Source organism: Corythoichthys intestinalis, chromosome 17 (genome assembly GCF_030265065.1).
Source record: "Corythoichthys intestinalis isolate RoL2023-P3 chromosome 17, ASM3026506v1, whole genome shotgun sequence".
Classification (NCBI taxonomy): Eukaryota; Metazoa; Chordata; class Actinopteri; order Syngnathiformes; family Syngnathidae; genus Corythoichthys; species Corythoichthys intestinalis.
Window position 1 is genome coordinate 2,918,328 of NC_080411.1, and position 19,470 is coordinate 2,937,797.

At 39.8% G+C, this 19,470-nt stretch overlaps 1 protein-coding gene across 6 annotated transcripts in view; it reads right to left on the reverse strand.

Moving 5' to 3' along the window:
- Nucleotides 1–8,789: 8,789 nt before the first annotated feature.
- Nucleotides 8,790–19,470, reverse strand: part of rai14 (retinoic acid induced 14) — a 100,159-nt gene continuing 89,478 nt past the window's right edge. For all 6 annotated transcript variants that reach the window (XM_057818172.1, XM_057818170.1, XM_057818173.1 and 3 more), the window contains 5 exons: nucleotides 14,921–15,089; nucleotides 11,501–11,668; nucleotides 11,248–11,406; nucleotides 11,109–11,174; nucleotides 8,790–9,097 (listed from right to left, as the gene is read on the reverse strand). In XM_057818172.1, the coding sequence (XP_057674155.1) occupies nucleotides 9,011–9,097; nucleotides 11,109–11,174; nucleotides 11,248–11,406; nucleotides 11,501–11,668; nucleotides 14,921–15,089 (649 nt within the window). In that variant the 3' untranslated portion in view covers nucleotides 8,790–9,010. The remainder of the gene's footprint in view (nucleotides 9,098–11,108; nucleotides 11,175–11,247; nucleotides 11,407–11,500; nucleotides 11,669–14,920; nucleotides 15,090–19,470) is intronic.

The window sequence follows — 19,470 nt, forward strand, 5'->3', positions numbered from 1 at the left end:
CTATGGGAAAATCCTGCTCGGCCTACGGCCATTTCGACTGACAGACAACGTCCTGGAACGAATTGACTTCAGATCTAGAGGTACCATTGTATAACTAAGTAAACAGCGTCACCTAAATATGTGTTAGAGCTGAATCGAATACTCGAGTAACTCGAGTTTAAAAACTGATCCGAGTAATTTTATTCACCTCGAGTAATCGTTTATTTTGACAGCTCTAAGCATCACGTTTTGCTCGGACTACTTTTAATGCGGGACAACGCGCTGGCGTCACGTGCGTAGAGGAAGAAGCAATAAAACAATATAAAAAACTTTTCCACAGCCGACAGCCGCTCCAAACTACGCCGACGTTGCTAAAAACTAGCCCGCATGATGTTAAGTTGGTAGCAGGTAGCATCTGATGAGTCTCATAGAGATCCCATGTCTGTTGAACTAGATGCGAAATGACAGACTCGGCCGCGTCTGGGCAGCGTTAATAAACAGCCGCCATCTTAAAGCAGTAGAGCGCTAAACGCTAATAAATAAGATTAACGTTACTGTCTGAGTCACTAGCTCACGTAACGTTAGCCCTGCGGAGGGCTAGGTTTCTATTAATTATGACCACTTTCGATGCGTGGCTAACGTGTCTTACATACAGGCTTTAACATAACATAACATAGCTTTGTGGAGTGATGAGGGTGTAAAATAAAAACTCAATAATGCTAACTATCAATTTTAGCTTAGTAGTCATTGCTGGATAAAACACCAAGTAGCACTGGTCCCTAATGTGCTCCAAAACAGCCTGTATCATACATTTATTTTGAACACTGCAAAAACACAAAATCCTATCAGGACTTACAGTTTAGAGTAGCGTAAAACTTAACTAGAACTTAAAAATGGCTTACACAAATCGAAATTCAATTGAAACACGTGGGAAAAATCCTAACTTTTAAGTGATGTGTGTTATCAAGCGTAATTGCATTTTTAGGCATATATATATATTTTTTTAAATAAGATCTAAAGGTTTTTTGAGTGAAAGCAGTGATTTTTTTTTTTTTTTAATTCTAGTTACATCTGAGATGCAATTGTTGGCTGTTTTCAACAATATACATCGAAAATAAAGACTGATTGACTGAAAATGGTTCAAGATTAGATGAAATGTCTTGTTTTCTCATGTATATTTATAATTGCTCTTCACCTAAAAATATATTTGTTTTATCCGATTACTCGATTAATCGATAGAATTTTCAGTCGATTACTCGATTACTAAAATATTCGATAGCTGCAGCCCCAATATGTGTGTTGGCCCACCTCATGCTTGATGCCTCCACTGCCCAGATTTGGTCCATTACGAAAGGCAGGAATTCCCCGACATCGTGTTGCCTGTAGAAGAAAGTATAACGAGGTCAAAATGGTCCGTGACACAAGTAAACACAGGACTTACTTGGTGTAGAATTTTTGGGAGTGAGAAACTTTAGCAATCGCCTTCCAGAATCTTGTGGCTGTGATCGGCTGTTCTGAATCGGTGGTCCATATTATCTCCAGAATTTTTCCCAACTCTGGTGGGGGTAGGGGGGCGATGTCATTGACAACGTTCTGAAATATTTCAAGCCTTTTCTACAGGTATACCTCACCACAAGAGGACGCAATTGAAAGCTACTAAAATTTCACCAATGACATTTGCCAACAAAATCGATCCCAACAGTTGCAATCTAATCTAGCACAACACTGGAACAAAACTATTTGTATTGAGGTCATTTTGTCTTACACTTGTAAATTAGTTGAATTTTCTTATGATAACTGAACAACACTGGATCTAGCTATGATCCTCGTAGTTTTCCCTAGAGCCTAGACGATCACTACCGGTATGCTCTAATTCCTTCCCCGTGGCGAGACTTCTAAAACATGCACACATCGGTTGAAAGCGGCGAGTATGGGTTACATGTCTACCTTTCACTAGGTGCCAGATGTTCTCTCTGACGTTGGTGGGCCGTTTCTCTTGTTGGGCTATGTGGTGGCTACCACTACCACCACAATTTAGTTGCCTGGTACACCAGACTCACCGCTGTTCCAGCGATTGAGTCTGGCGACCGTCCGACGGATCAAATTCCCTGGGTGGAGCAAGCCACAGTGGAGTGGACCAATCAGCCAGGGGCAGACGTGACGTTGTTAAAGCGACAACTAACTAGCGTGAGCGGAGAATGGAGAAGTTTATTCAACATCTGTGTTGTTGTAGAAACTACTTTCGGCGCGCAAGAGTGACGTTACTCATTAAGGACACGTCACGCAAATATACGAATCTGATTGGACGGTTGGTTTGTGCTTGCTCGAGAGGCCGGGTCCCAGACTATTCTCACAGTGTTTGAAAAATACAGGGAGAATAGTCTGGCAGTGCCAGGCAAACAATTTAGTGTTTCAAGATTTTGTTAATTATTTATGTGATTTTTTTTTGTATTTTCTAATCGGTGCACACTTTAGTTAATATTTGTCTGAATGCTTACTGGATTTTATATGCCAATTTGAGATAACGACCACAGCTGTGTAAGATCTGGCACCTACTCTTCTGAAGGGGGGATATTTAAGTTGATTTAATTATGACTGTTTGGAGTAAAGTTTTCACTGTTTTAATGCACATTGGTTAATTATTGTTTGAATATATGTGTATTTTTCATTTGTTGTAGTTTTAAGTAGGGCTGTCAAAATTATCGCGTTAACGGGCGGTAATTAATTTTTTAAATTAATCACGATAAAACATTTGACGCAATTAGCGCACATGCCCCGCTCAAACAGATTAAAATGACACTGTCATGTCCATTTGTTACTTGTTTTTTCGCCCTCTGCTGGCGCTTGGGTGCAACTGATTTTATGGGGTTAAGCACCATCTATGAGCATGGTGTAATTATTGACATCAACAATGGCGAGCTACTAGTTTACTTTTTGTTTGAAAATTTACTAATTTTATTAAAACGAAAAGATTAAGAGGGGTTTTAATATAAAATTTCTATAACTTGTACTAACATTTATCTTTTAAGATGTACAAGTCTTTGTGCATGGATCGCTTTAACAGAATGTTAATTATAATGCCATCTTGTTGATTTATTGTAATAATAAACTAATACAGTATTTATGTACCGTATGTTGAATGTATATATCCGTCGTGTCTTATCGTTCCATTCCAACAATAATTTACAGAAAAATATGGCATATTTTATAGATTGTTTGAATTGTGAATAATTACGATTAATTTTTAAGCTGTGATTAACTCTATTAAAATTTTTAATCGTTTGACAGCCCTAGTTTTAAGTTGACAATGTTTGTTTAATTTGTCATACCTCCTTCAAGTGGTCGTTAGTCGAGTCCGCCCTGATTTAAACGGCCACAGAGATGTGTCTGGAGGTCAGTTTGGTGGAAGCCTTTTGTTATGTTGGCCTCTTTAATTTTGGGCCCAAGATTTTTGTTAAACTGTTTGTTTTGTGACTTTATTAAATTGAATTTTAACCTATGTTGAAACACCAGTGTCCATGTGTATGTTTGGGCCACTACAGGTTAATACAGATATGTCCAAAGTCCGGCCCGGGGGCCAAATGCGGCCCGTGCCAGCAAAATGTACATAACAAAGTATTGATATGAACTTTTGGTATAGACCAAATACTTATTTTCCACCATGATTTGCAAATAAATTGTTTAAAAAACAAACAATGTGATTTTCTGGTTTCTTTTTTCCACATTGTCTCTCATGGTTGAGGTTTACCCATGTTGACAATTACAGGCCTCTCTGATATTTTCAAGTGGGAGAACTTGCACAATTAGTGGTTGACTAAATACTTATTTGCCCCACTGTATATATATGTTAGAGCTGTCCCGACTAGTCGACGTCATCGATGACGTGAATGTGTCGACGGGCAAATCATACCGTCGACGGGTAATGACGGGTTTAACAAAAAAAATTACATGCGGATAAAGTTTAGAATGGCAGGCGCTCGCAATGCAAGCGGTTGTTACTGGCACCCCCAAGGGGGCCGCTGTTATTTCAATGTGACGGGCATTGTCAGATTGAGCAAAGAGGAAGAAAGTGGGCGAGCGAGAGAGCGGGAGCGAGAGCGGTGAGTTGGGAAAGTGCGGAGTTCAGTGGCTGCATCCCCCACGTTTTTGTTTTGGTCAGTAAAAGTATCCAAAAAGAGCCATCCGACGCCTCTCGGTTTTTTTATGCACGCCACCGCCTTCCTGAGGAGGAAATCGGACGAACCGACAACAACGAGCCAAGTGAATCGTCCGTTCACTCTTCACAAAAATTCAATCATAGAAAAAGTTTGTTAAATGATGATTGACACATTTGCAAAGTGAGCAGCCTCAGAGGGTTTGAGTAGAGTCACTATGAAGCATTTAATAAAGCCAAGCATTTACTACTTAATTCTTGTTTAAAAATAATTCGGTGGGGCAGTAACATGTTTAAAACCGATTATAATTCTTACATTTTGAAGTGCTTAAAAACCATTTATAAATGATACTTTAAGGGAGGGGGGGTGAAAAAACGTGTCATATATGTTTTTTCCCCATGTAAAATCTGAATAAATACATTGAACATGCACACCCAAAAAATTTGGGGGGCGCTACTTCGCTGTTTTCACATATTGCGACGGGTTCTGGTCCCCATTAACTGCGAAAAACGAGGGATCACTGTATTTTATTTCTGAAAAGCTTTAAGAAGCAAGAATCATTCCCACCACTGTTCTGACAAATTTTGCAACCCATCAAAAATTTCTACCTTGCGGTTTTGCGCATGCGCGTAACGTTAAAAATGCCCGCGAATGCAGCGATTCCAAAGTAGACACTACAAACTTTCTTTTGAAAAAAGGAATATTTACTTAAGTTTGATCATGTAAAGACGTATAAAAGTTCTCAGACATGTCCTACCATGTTAGCAGCACACAGCAACTGCACCCCGCGCTCTCACTGTTAACGACTTCGTCGTGTCGTTAAGTATTAATTTACGCCATTTTCGTGTGGCATATGATGTATCTAGTTTAGTTAGCACCTTTGGATAACATTGAGATTCCAACTGAATGTAAAAGAGGGCTTTTTCAGCGCCACAAAAGGGTTGGGAGCCAAATTTTGACGGAACACCGGTGTTGAGCCGACACCGGCCGTCAGCTCAAGTCCCAGCCGAAAATAACGCGTCTCAGGCGGACGACGGGAGCGACGCGAGGCGGCCCCCTCCTTCCGAGAGCATGCCGCTTAAATCGACTCAACAGTGCTTTTCTTCGTTTATATTACCGCTAAATACATAAGCATGACGCCAATTAAACGGGAGCTATTTTTTCACGGGACATTTGGCTAGCTCTGGCAGTGTTCAACGGAAGCTGCAACGAATGGCAGTAACTTTATTATACCGCAAAATATGAAAACGATTAAAACCATTACTCACCAAATTCAATCTGCTGGCAAATACAGGCAAGTGTGTATGCTGCGCTCTGGTCTGCCCCGGTGTGGATAGTATGGGGTTATATTGCTAACCAAAGGCTCTCCAAGCACTTCATGTGATGTAAAGAGTGCGCGCGATTGGAATAATGAAACGCAGTTTGGGCCGATGATTGGTTCTCGTCAGCGAAGCATCTAGAAGGATGTATATGCAGCGAATAGGGTTACAGTGGCGAGTAGCGCCATCTACTGTCGGGGAGTTTGAAAAAGAAACGAACGAGTCTCGGCCCAAAATTAGATTGTTTTTTTTTTGCGTGAGAAATTGGATGTGTGTGCGTGAGAAAACAGGCAATTGCGTGTGTCTCACGCTCAAAGCGTGAGAGTTGGCAGCTCTGAATTTTACCACATGGCAAAAAAATGCCACATACCAAAACAACATTTTGCCACATGGCCCGAAAAATGCCATATGGCAAAAAACATAAAAAATGCCACACAGCAAAAACAGTTTTGCCAGATAGCAAAAAAATGCCACAAAGCAAAATCCATTTTGCCACATACGTCAAAAAAATGCCACATGGGAAAATCATTTTTGCAACATGGCAAAATCAATTTTGCCACATGGCAAAAAAAAAAAAAAAAATACCACATGGCAAAAACCATTTTGCCACATACCAAAAAAATAACACATACCAAATTCATTTTGCCACAGACACAAAAAAATGCCACGTGCAAAAAATAAATAAATAAATGCCACATGGCAAAATCCATTTTGCCACATGGCATAAAAAAATGCCAGATGGCAACAAAAAAAATGCCACATGGCAAAATCAATTTTGCTACATGGCAAAACCCATTTTGCCACATACCCAAAAAATGCCACATGGCAAAATCCATTTTACCACATACCAAAAAAATGACACATACCAAAATCCATTTTGCCACATAACCCAAAAAAATGCCACAAAGCCAAAAAAAAAAAAAAAAAAAAAAAAAAATGCCACACAGCAAAAACAATTTTGCCACATAGCAAAAAAATGCCACATAGCAAAATCCATTTTGTTACAGACACAAAAAATAAATTAAAAAAATTAAAAAAACAAAAAAATAAGAAATGCCACATGGCAAAATTAATTTCTATAATCTATAAATGTTTAGGTGGTTTTAGTTAAAGCAGACCCTGTTTTTTCATCTGTGGGGTTTTGACAAAGATTGCATCAAATTTGATGGTGATTTTATGCAGAAATGTGAGAAATTCTAAATGGTTCAGATACTTTTTCATACCACTGTAGTTAAAGCAGACACTGTATTTTCATCTGTGTGATTTTGACAACGATCAGATCACATTTGATGGTGATTTTAGGCAGAAATGTGAGAAATTCCAAAAGGTTCAGCTACTTTTTCATACCACTGTAGTTTTCTCTCAATACTGTATATTGTCTATCAATCAATACCTCTATTAGTACTACAGTGGGGATTTTAGCAGAATATCAATAGCCTGACCGGCATTTTCGCATTTTGTTAATCATGTGTATTGTGAAAGAAGAAGAAAAAAAAAATCACAAAACATTTTTTTTTTTTAGTTTATTAAAGAGGGAAGAGGAATCTGCTGCACATCCCTACAAAACTGTTGCTAAAGACAACAAACAAACCTGCGTCTTTCTTTCCCTTACAGAAATCTCACAGGTGGACGATGTTATTATGGCGTTTTATGAAACAAAACCATGCAAGAAAGAAACCAATCTTCCTGTGCTCCATCAAGTTTAGAAGGAGTGTCGTTAACATTTTTCCAGAGCAAGGCATGAGTAATTATCATGTAATCAAGGAGATTAATTTCTTTTGAATCTATTAACAGTCAAACACCCCCCCAGAAAGTTAACTATTAAAAGTTGTATGGCTCTTGGCACAGTACTAAGGCAAAAGAGGGCAGAGGAGTAAACCTTTTAGGAGTTATACTAATACATAAAAGTGCTGCAAACGCGAAACATGATGAGATGCAGCTGGGACACTTAATTTACTCTAATATGGCATTTAACAGCTCATTTGGACCGTGATGCAAACACATCAGAGCCGTCCAAAAATTGTCTAATCAATAAGTGCAGGCAGTATACAGTGTATCACAAAAGTATATGTATGTGTATCTTTTCATGGGACAACAATGACAAACTGACACTTCGACACAATGAAAATTAGTCTGCGTGCAGCTTATGTAATGGAGTAAATTTATTTTCCCCTTAGAATAACTTAAAAAAATATGCCATTAATATCTAAACCCCTGGCAACAAAAGTGAGCACACTCCTTAGAAACTACATCCCTAAATGTCCAACTTGAGTACTGCTTGTCGTCCTCCCTTTCAAAATGTCATGTGACTCGTTACAGGAGTGCTGTCAGCATTGCTGAAGAGGTGGGGGATCATTCCCAACACCATGCTTGACTGTAGGCATGACACAATTATCTTTGTACTCCTCACCTGATCGCCGCCACACATGCTTGGGACCATCGGAACCAAACAAATTAATCTTCGTCTCATCAAACCATAGGACATGGTTCCAGTAATCCATGTGCTTTGTTGACATGTCTTCAGCAAACTGTTTGCGGGCTTTCTTGTGTACGTCTTCACAAAAAAAAGCTTCCTCCTGGGGTGACAGCCATGCACACCAATTTGATGTAGAGTTCGGTGTTTAGTCTGAGCACTAACAGGATGACCCAGCAATGCTGACAGCACTCTTGTCATGTGTCACATGACATTTTGGAGTGAGAATGACAAGCAGTACTCAAATTGGACATTTAGGGATGTAGTTTCTAAGGAGTGTACTCAAGTTTGTTGCCAGTGGTTTAGATATTAATGGCATATTTTTTGAGTTATTCTGAGGGGAAAATAAATTTACTTTATTATATAAGCTGCACACAGACTAATTTTCATTGTGTCAAAGTGTCATTTTGTCAGTGTTGTCCCATGAAAAGATATACTTGCAGAAATGCGAGGGGTGTACTCACTTTTGTGATACACTGCATATCTCTTGAATGAGCCCATCCAAACCAAATATTCAACCCTTTACAATTCAATAAAGGCTGCGAATAAAAAACAACTTAAACGTGTCAGTAGACTAAATAGTGCATTGTTACATTGAAGGACAAAAAAAGCATCACATTTGAAAACAAGCCCCGTCATTTAAGTACAGTCACTTGGACAAAAATACATTTTTTTAAGTATAGTAAAAAACATACAAACACCATGCGAATGTGGCGGCATTGTCATGCATCGCTATCAGGGCAAAAAAAATAATTTAGATTGTACCAGGGATTACACAGTTAGATAACAAGTAAAAAATAGTATTCTTGTTTTGTAAAAATAGACGCTTCAAAATGGGAGCACCAATAAGGCTTTTATTTGTACACAAAATGTAACAGAACTGGATCACGGTCACCACATTTGTGCAGCAATGCCTGATTTGAAGTTGATTGATGTTAATGAATGTTGGGTTTCAGGGTTTCCAATGACTTGACTATGCAAAGACCATTTAAGTCCAGAGGCACGCAGTGTTGCAGCCCCCGCATGACATTGGCAGCAGCAGTTGACTTCAGTGTTTGTTTTGGGTTTGTTGGCTTTGGAGCATCTCAGCAGGCCTCCTTGGTTTGACTTGGCACCTTGCACATCATCAAGATCTGCTTCAAGGCTTTCTGCACGTCTTCGTCCATCTGACCCTGAAACACAACGCAAAGGGCAAACTATCAACTACGGGATTACACGGCGGTCAAGCCAAATTGGAGCATTTTCCACAATAAAAATCTGAGGTATAGTGATATTGGATGCCCCTCAATGGATTATTTTGACCAATTATTCTGTGGTTTGGGCTGGGTTCAGAGTCAACTTGCTTTCCAAATATGCTGCAAAAAAACCTGTTGAGTATTTATGATTGCAAATATTAACAGCAGGGCCAAGAACGAAAAGTGATATTTGCCGTATGGCAAAATAGATTTTGCCATGTGGAATTTTTTTTTTGCCATGTAGAAAAATGTATTTTGACATGAGGCATTTTTTTTGGTATGTGGCAAAATGGATTTTGTTTTTTGGCATTTTTTCTGCCATTTAATATGAATGGAAAATTTGAACGTTCATAGCTGTCATTGGCATAGTCTTATGGTAAGTGTATAGTAAAAAAATCACAGCCACACATGTTTTTCGGCCACTTAAAATGAATGGAAAATATGAACGTGCATAGCCATCAATCGCATGGACGGGCATGGCCAGCAAAAATTGCCATAAACCCCTACCCCCAAAAAGCCACATACCGAAAAAAAAAGCCACATACAAAAAAAAAAAAAAAACATTTTGCCACATACCCCGCAAAAAAATGCCACATGGCAAAATCAATTTTGCCACATGGCAAAAAAAAATGCCACATGACAAAATCAATTTTGCCCCGTACCCCAAAAATCCCATATGGCAAAATGGATTTTGCCACATGGCATAAAAAATTCCAATGGCAAAATCCATTTTGCCACATGACAAAATCAATTTTGCCGCATACCCCAAAAAATATGCCACATAGCAAAATCAGTTTTGCCATGTGGCAAAATGGATCTTGCCACATGGCAAAAAAAAAAAAAAAAAGCCACAAGGCAAAATCAGTTTTGCCCCATGGCAAACAAAATGCCACATGGCAAAATCAATTTTGCCACATACCCCAAAAAAAAGCCACATGACAAAATCAATTTTGCCACATGGAAAAATCCATTTTGCCACTTACCTTAAAAAATGCCACATGGCAATTTTGCCCCATACCAAATACCACTTTTGATTCATGCTGTCTCTCCAGCAGGGCCGAGAACAAAAAGTGGTATTTGCCATGTGGCAAAATTGTATTTCGCCACGCGGCATATTTTTGCCATGTGGCAAAATGTATTTTCCCATGTAGCATTTGTTTGGTATGTGGCAAAATGGATTTTGGTTTGTGGCATTTTTTTTTGTATGTGGCAATTTTGGGGGCATCTTTACAGGCCACGCACGTCCATGCCATTGACGGCGATGCACATCCAAATTCTCCATTCATTTCATAATTTAAAATTGATTTTGCCGTGTAGCATTTTTCTTTGCCATTTGGCAAAATGTATTTTGCCACATGGCAAAAAAAATGTCACAAGGCAAAATCCATTTTGCCACATACCCCAAAAAATGCCACATGGCAAAATCCATTTTGCCACATACCCCCCAAAAAATGCCACATGGAAAAAACAATTTTTCAACATGGCAAAATCCATTTTGCCACATACTAAATACCACGGCGGTTCTCGCGGTCTCGTGGTTAGCAGAGGGTTGGGCATTGCCATGGAATTTGTGACCCTCCTTCTGTAAATTGATTGGACGTCCACCAGTAATGAACTCATTGAAGTTCACAGCAGACGGATAACTGGACGGCACACGATTGGATGTCCGATTATCCTGTCCAAGTTTTTGAGCTGGCTGAACGTTTGTTCATCCACGGTCACCCTCCCACATTAAATTGATTGGATGCCTGACAGAGCGAATGAGTCAAGACTGACCAAGCCACGGTAGCGGTAATTTTCTATTAAAAGATTTTTTTTAAAAACCGAATTGGTACAGTATTGGCCGAAAACACACAGCGAGGTGTCTAAATCAGGAGCCAAAAAATGGTATTGCCGCAACGTCTTGAACATCGAAATATTTGGAATTATTCGATGATACGCTCAGTACCTGAACGGCGTAGAGAAGGTGCATCCTGTAGACCGACACGATCTCATTGTGTTGCTTTTTGGACTCCTGTTACACAAACAGATGAAGTGTGAGGAAATACAAACTGTAGTGTGTCACATATTAACTGAAGAAATCATACGGCAAGTTGGTACTGCAGTTGTTTGACTTGCTGCTGCATGGTCTCCAGCTGCTGGTTCTGCTGCTGTCTCTTGGAGGGGGATCCTGAGCCGTAGGAGAGCTGTGATAGGCTGTTTAAGGCGTCCTTTAGCTTGGCCACTTCCCGGGACAGGTCGTCTATCTGGGAAGGTTGAATGAGACGCATCGACATCAATTTATTTACCGAGAGAGCAACAAAAAAGCTCGTCTGCACGGTTTGTTTAAAAGTGACTAACCCGCTTGTTCTTCTCTCGCTCAGAGGCCACGTGGTTCTCAACGAGCTGCTTGAGCTGACACACAGCGTCCTGGGACTCGGCCAACCTGGAGGTCAGGTTCTGGTTGTCTTTCTCTGTTGACGTCAGAACTTCCTGCATGGTCTCCCGCTCTGCTCGATTGTCCCGTGCCTTTCAGTTTTACAAAATGATTTTTACTTGTTAGCCTGCAGTGTGTGAAGCATCTCCATCTGTGAGCTTGCTGTAATGTAACCCACTGATCACTTTTGAAAATCAGGTACAAATGTTTGCCTACCCTTAATTGCTTCCTAGCATCATCATTTTAGACCCGGGGTCCTCAATTAGCAGGTCTACGACCGGACCATGGCACACGTCTCTACGGACCCAGAGCAAATGGCACCCCCCCACCCAAAAAAAACCCAATTTTTTTTAAACATAATGTAACGTTGACAAAGAGTCACTCGCTTAGTTAGGTTGCAATTATTAATTTTGGGAACGTGTGGAACTACACACAACTGCTGTCTACCGCAGCAGACGCAGAAGCAACCCCCAGAACAACGACAACAATAGACCCTACTCACCTACGTCACAAAATGACGTGTCGCTGTATCCGGCCGCCATATTGTCCGTATTTTCTAGACCTATTCTCATTGTTTTCAATTAGTCGTGCAAGTTATAGAGCAATTCATGGAAGCCCCGGTGTTATCTGACGCCGTAAACTCATTGGATGCGTTGCATAAAAGGCGTTATGTGGAAAAGCTTCAGTTTATCCATTCGCCAGATCCATATTTGATGCCTAAATCGATGTTTTTCGACCCGCTGTCTTCGCCGTCTTTGCCTGACCCTGATATTTACAACTATCTTGTCCACACAAAATCAGCCTATTCTCACGAAAGTTTGAAAAACTTTAAGAGCTTGGAGGCTTATAAATGCTACGTTGCTGGTTGGGTGAAACAGGTACTCGTACACGAAAATTCGGCAGGAATCTTGTGCTCGGAAGGTGAGTTACGAAATTTTCAATTCAAAATCTTTTGTACTTGCTAACATCCACTGTCAAGTCTAATGTATTTCATGTCATTTGTCAATGGCTTTTAATGTTTATATGGTTTAGCGATAGCACTCTCACTACATACATATATAATATGTAATAAATATGAAGTGCGATAGCACTACTCCAGATTGTCCCTAGTTGAATTTATTTTTTGGCTTTTGACCTCAATAGTGAAATTGTAAATTAATTGTATGACAACTGTCTGATTATCCCCTTATAATGATTTATTTTCAGGTAGTTTATTCACAACGTCTAAGTGTATGTTGTCGGCGATTAGCCTAGCAATGATCTTAATTGTGGTTGTCAGCCCAAAACCCTCTAAATATATATTAAATGCATCTTACTAGATATAAAATGACTACTACATAATCTGTGGTAGTCGTTTGGAGCCCAGTTTTCTCGTCGAAATGCAGCAGTCAATCACGCTCTCCTCTCCGGGTCTCTTGGAATACGGTAAAACTTCAAGTCTCTCCGTCTATCTTCTCTGTTATTGCAACCGACCGCCACACACAACTTCACCATTTTGATTATTAATGTTAACGAGCAGAAAAACACGCCATAGTAGGAGGAATTAACGAAGCGCTAATGCATTAACATGACGGGTATACGGACAACATGGCGCGGGGGCGTGGCTGTGACGTCACGTGAGTAGGGTCTATAGGAAGGCACGTCTCTCGCTCTCCCGCACCTCCCTCACCCGGTGCAAGTCACACGGTGCATTCAGGAATGCATGCTATACAGTGGGGCAAATAAGTATTTAGTCAACCACTAAGTGTGCAAGTTACACTGTTGCTGGTATTTTGGCCCATTCATCCATGCAGATCTCCTCTAAAGCAGTGATGTTTTGGGGCTGTCGTTGGGCAACACGGACTTTCAACTCCCTCCACAGATTTTCTATGGGGTTGAGATCTGGAGACTGGCTAGTCCACTCCAGGACCTTGAAATGCCTCTTACGAAGCCACTCCTTTGTTGCCCTGGCTGTGTGTTTGGGATCATTGTCATGCTGAAGACCCGGCCAAGTCTCATCTTTAATGCCCTTGCTGATGGAAGGAGATTTTCACTCAAAATCTCTCGATACATGGCCCCATTCATTCTTTCCTTTACACAGATCAGTCGTCCTGGTCGCTTTGCAGAAAAACAGCCTCAAAGCATGATGTTTCCACCCCCATGCTTCACAGTGTGTATGGTGTTTTTCAGATGCAATTCAGTATTCTTTCTCCTCCAAACACGAGAACCTGTGTTTCTACCAAAAAGTTCTATTTTGGTTTCATTTGACCATAACACATTCTCCTAGTCCTCTTCTGGATCATCCAAATGCTCTCTAGCGTACCGCAGACGGGCCTGGACGTGTACTGGCTTCAGCAGGGAGACACGTCTGGCAGTGCAGGATTTGAGTCACTGGCGGCGCATTGTGTTACTGATGGTAGCCTTTCTTACTGTGGTCCCAGCTCTCTGCAGGTCATTCACTAGGTCCCCCCGTGTGGTTCTGGGATTTTTGCTCACCGTTCTTGTTATCATTTTGACACCACGGGGTGAGATCTTGCATGTAGCCCCAGATTGAGGGAGATTATCAGTGGTCTTTTATGTCTTCCATTTTCTAAAAATTGCTCCCACAATTGATTTCTTTACACCAATCGTTTTGCATATTACAGATTCAGTCTTCCCAGCCTGGTGCAGGTCTACAATTTTGTCTCCTTCGACAGCTCTTTGGTCTTGGCCATAGTGGAGTTTGGAGTGTGACTGACTGAGGTTGTGGACAGGTGTCTTTTATACCGATAATGAGTTAAAACAGGTGCCATTCATACAGGTAACGAGTGGAGCCTCGTTAGAAGAAGTTAGACCTCTTTGACAGCCGGAAATCTTGCTTGTTTTTAGGTGACTTATTTTCCACTCTAATTTGGAAATAAATTATTTCTAAATCAATGTGATTTTCTGTTTTTTTTTCCACATTCTGTCTCTCATGGTTGAGGTTTACCCACGTTGACGATTACAGGCCTCTCTGATCTTTTCATGTAGGAGAACTTGCACAATTGGTGGTGGACTAAATACTTATTTGCCCCATTGTATTAATTTTTTAGTGTACATGTGTAAACAATGTACTTGCAGGTTTTTTTTGGTATTTTCATTTTAAGTTAAGAGAATTTTTTGTTAATTTATTTTTATTTAATCAGAATGTGCATGGGATTTCTGTTTGGTCAAAAGAAAACCACCTTTACCACCTTCGACCTGCCTTGTACTTGACCGACATTAATAAATGGACCCAGTCTTGTATGAAAAAACAGTTGTGGACCTTCAAGATTTGTATTTGAGGACCCCTGTTTTAGACAATTATAGGTGTTCAACGTTGAGGCAATAATTGCTTCTTCCCTCACCTTCTGCCAGGCATCGGCTGCCTCCAAAGCCATCTCGTCCTGCTTCCTGAGAGCCTCCTGGAGGAGCTGCGTGAGGTGGTTCACCTCGCCCTCCAGCTGATCTCGCATTTTAGTGTGCTCCTCGGCAGAGACGTAATCCTCTGAGGTGGTGTCTTTCTCCGCTGTTAGCCTTGAGGTGACAGCCACATGGTTAACATAGTCGAATACCCCTAAAGCTATTGAATTTAGAAATTAACCAACGTTTTATGGAAATAATATGCCTCTCCCAAATCGAACTTGGGAGTTCAAGATATCTCTAGAGTGAGCTTTCGCCAAATAATTTTTGCTGTTGTGATCTATTGTCAGGCATTTATTTAGAGGTACAGTGGTATAAAAAATATCTGAACCTTTTGGAATTTCTCACATTTCTGCATAAAAATCACCATCTTTGTCAAAATCACAGAGATGACAAAACAGTGCCTGCTTTAACGAAGACCACCCAAACATTCATATGTTTTCATATTTCAATGAGGATAGTATGCAAACAATGACAGAAAGGGAAAAAATAAATAAGGTAACCAACACATTTAATATTTTTTGGCCCCCCGCTTTGGCACAATAACTTCAACCAGATGCTTCCTGTAGCTACAGATCAGTCTGACACGTCAATCAGGACTAATCTTGGCCCATTTTCTACAAAACTGCTGTAGTTCGGTCAGATTCCTGGGATGTCTGGCATGAATCGCTGTCTTTAGGTCATGCCACAGCATCTCAATGGGGTTCAAGTCTGGACTTTGACTTGGCCAGTCCAGAATGTGTTCTTCTGAAACCATTCTGAAGTTGATTTACCTCTCAAAACTTGGGAATTCATTCTTTCATTAATGATTTCAAGTTGTCCAGGCCCTGAGGTAGCAAAACAGTCCCAAATCATGATGCTCCCTCCACCATGCTTCACGGTGGGGATGAGGTGTTGATGTTGGCCAGCTGTTCCATTTTTCCTCTACACATGATGTTGTGTGTTACTCAAAAACAATTCAACTTTGGTTTCATCAGTCCACAAAATCTTTTGCCCAAACTTCTGTGGCGTGTCCAAGTGCCTTTTTGCGAACATTAAACAAGCAACCATGTTTTGCTGGTGGATTCCTCCGTAGAGTCCGCCCATGAACACCATTCTTGGCCACAGTTTTACATATAGTTGATGTATGTATGAGATATTGGACTGAGCCAGTGATTTCTTTAAGTGTTTAGTGGACACTCTAGGGTTCTTTTTGACCTCTGAGTATTCTGCGCTGAACTCTTGGCGTCATCTTCGGCCACTCCTTGATAGAGAAGCAACAGTGCCAAACTGTCTCCATTGGTAGACAACTTCTCTGACTGTCGATTGATGCACATCCAGACTTTTAGAGATGGCTTTTTATCCTTTCCCAGCTTTATACAAATCAACAATCCTTGATCGCAGGTCTTCAGACAGCTTTTTTGACCGAGCCATCATGCACGTCAGACAATGCTTCTAATCAAGACGACTCTTACCAGGTGTGTATTTTATAGTGGGCAGGCCAGCTTTAAACCACTCATCAGTGATTGGGCACCCGTCTGACTTGAATTGTTTGGTAAAAATTGGTTTCAATTGCCCTTTAAGTCTCTTGAGGCAGAGGGTTCACTTATTTTTTCCCCCCTTCTGTCATTGTCTGCATGCTATCCTCATTAAAATATGATAACCTATAAATGTTTGGGTGGTTTCAGTTAAAGCAGACACTGTTTTTTTTCATCTGTGTTATTTTGACAAAGGTCAGATCAAATTTGATGGTGATTTTATGCAGAATTGTGAGAAATTCCAAAAGGTTCAGATACTTTTTGATTCCACTATATGTGAGCTTTTACCAAATAATTTTTGCTGAGGTGATCTGTTGTCAGGCATTTATTTTTAGTAAGGCTGTCAAAATTATCGCGTTAACGGGCGTTAATTAATTTTTAAAAATTAATCACGTTAAAATATTTGACGCAATTAACGCAGATGTCCTGCTCAGACAGACAGTGCAGTGAAACGCTCATTTGTGTTTTATGGAGTTTTGCTGCCTTCTGCTGGCGCTTGGGTGGGACTGATTTTATAGGCTTCAGCACCCATTACATTGTGTAAGTAATTATTGACATCAACAATGGCGGGCTACTAGTTTATTTTTTGATTGAAAATTTTACTAATTTTATTAAAACGAAAACATTAAGAGGGGTTTTAATATAAAATTTCTATAACTTGTACTAACATTTTTCTTTTAAGAACTACAAGTCCCTCTATCCATGGATCGCTTTAAGAGAATGTTAATAATGTTAATGCCATCTTGTTGATTTATTGTTATAATAAACAAATACAGTACTTATGTACCATATGTTGAATGTATATATCCCTCTTGTGTCTTATCTTTCCATTCCAACAATAATTTACAGAAAAATATGGCACATTTTATAGCTGGTTTGAATTGCGATGAATTGCGATTAATTACGATTAATTAATTTTTAAGCTGTAATTAACTAGATTAAAAATTTTAATCGTTTGACAGCCCTAATTTTTAGGTAATAGCTTGCAGTATATTTGCAATTTACGTTGTCAAATATTAAGAGTGTTTCACTTAAACTTATTGGTTTTTGCCTACAGATTTGAACATTTTATGACTTTGCAAGTTCCATTGTGAACTGTGTTGTTTTCTTCAACGATGACGACAACGGAAATATTTCGTCGAAGTACACTTTTTTCATGACGAGACGAGAACGAGCTAAAAACGTGTTTCGGGAGACTATAACATAACGAGTCGCATGCCAGCTTTCGTCTGACGAGACGAGAACGAGACGAAAGTGCGGCGTCGTTTCCATCATGTTCACAATGTGTGACATTTTATTTGTAGCAGTGTCTGGTTGTGTCACTCGTGACATGCTGCACCCCCCCCCCTTCCCAACTCACTAGTGTGTCGTCTCCAGTCTCCACGAATGCTTGCACACACGGTAAGATGTGCTTTCTTGGCGAGAGAAAATATACAATGTTGCTTTAGCCTTTAAAGGTCTGTGCTGAGTGATCATCATACACTAAATGTAACTTGTAGCGTTAGCATGGCATTCGCGTTAGCAATAGGCTAATGCTAACGGCGAGCGTCCTTTTTAAACTCTCGTACAACTTTTTTTTACCTGCAGTTCGTGACGTCCAGGTGGGTATAATTAATTGAAACGTCTGTAAGGTACTGTTTTCCTGCTGAATGTGTATAATCATCAAGTTAGCATTTTCTTTGTAGATGCTACAATGTGTGATTGTCTGTCACTTTTTATTCGAAATACAGTAGTTGGAAACCTTTATTTATTTACTTTTGGAATAAAATGTTTTACAGACGACTAAAACTGTCATTGCCTGTAATTGACTTTCCTAAATCTAAATTTTAAATTAAGACTTTGCCGGTAAAGTGTTGTCTATAAATGTAGTAAAGCAATAAAGCGAACAACAAAAATAAATGAAATGAACAAAAAAAAAAATTACAATAGGTAGGGGTGTAACGGTACACAAAAATCTCGGTTCGGTACGTACCTCGGTTTTGAGGCCACGGTTCGGTTCATTTTCGGTACAGCAAGAAAACAAAATGCAAAATATAAATGTGCTAGTTGTTTATTACACACTTTTGTGCTTTCAACAATAGGAATATTAGCCTATACAAAGCTAGAATTCTGCTCAAAAAAAGTAGCAGGTATTTAAAGATAATAATCCAACAACAATTTGCCTTTTAGACCCCACGTATTGGTCAGCGTTTGTTTCTGAAAGAAAGAAGAAAAAAGAAGTCCTGTGCTAAAGAGAAATGGAATCCCAAAGACAAAGATTTTAACATGTATTTTACAAATGAAATGCCTCAATGAATCATTTTTTTTTTTCTTATGAACGGTTTTCAAAAGCTTTATTGGTGGATTTTCTCAAAGCGCCACACAGAAATTAATAAATTTAATTGTGTAAGTAGGATCTTATTATTTAATCACAGGTGTTTTAGCTCATTTCAATTTATTTTATTTAAATGGGCTATTATTTATTTTATTATGTGTTTATATTTTACAAATGTGATGTAGTATTCATTGATATTTTATATTTTATGTTGTATAACTTTAGTTCCTATGTGAACATTAGTTCCTACTTGTTTTGTTGTGGTCGGAGGGTTTTGTATTGAACACGGGGCTGAGTTGGTTATTGTTATAGCAGAGAAGACAGAAGTAAATCAACAAAGACAAGTGAACTGTGCCCCGGTCTACCACTCAAGAGATCTGATGGACTCAAAAAGTGAGTTACGATTGCATATTAGTTTGAAAATCGACCGGATCCACCGTGTTTTTACACGAGTGACTTCCGGTCTGGCCGATGCTAGCTAGTAAATGGTAAATGGTAAATGGTGTTAGTCTGTATTGACACAGGAGGCCCGCGTCTCGCGTCAAATAATAAACTCTGCTGTTCTTTTCTTGTGCGTCGCGTTGAGCCGCTTCTGACACGCGGCCGCACTGCGACTGGTGTGCATTGGCTGATTGACTTTAACAGTCGCGTTTCACTGCGTTCT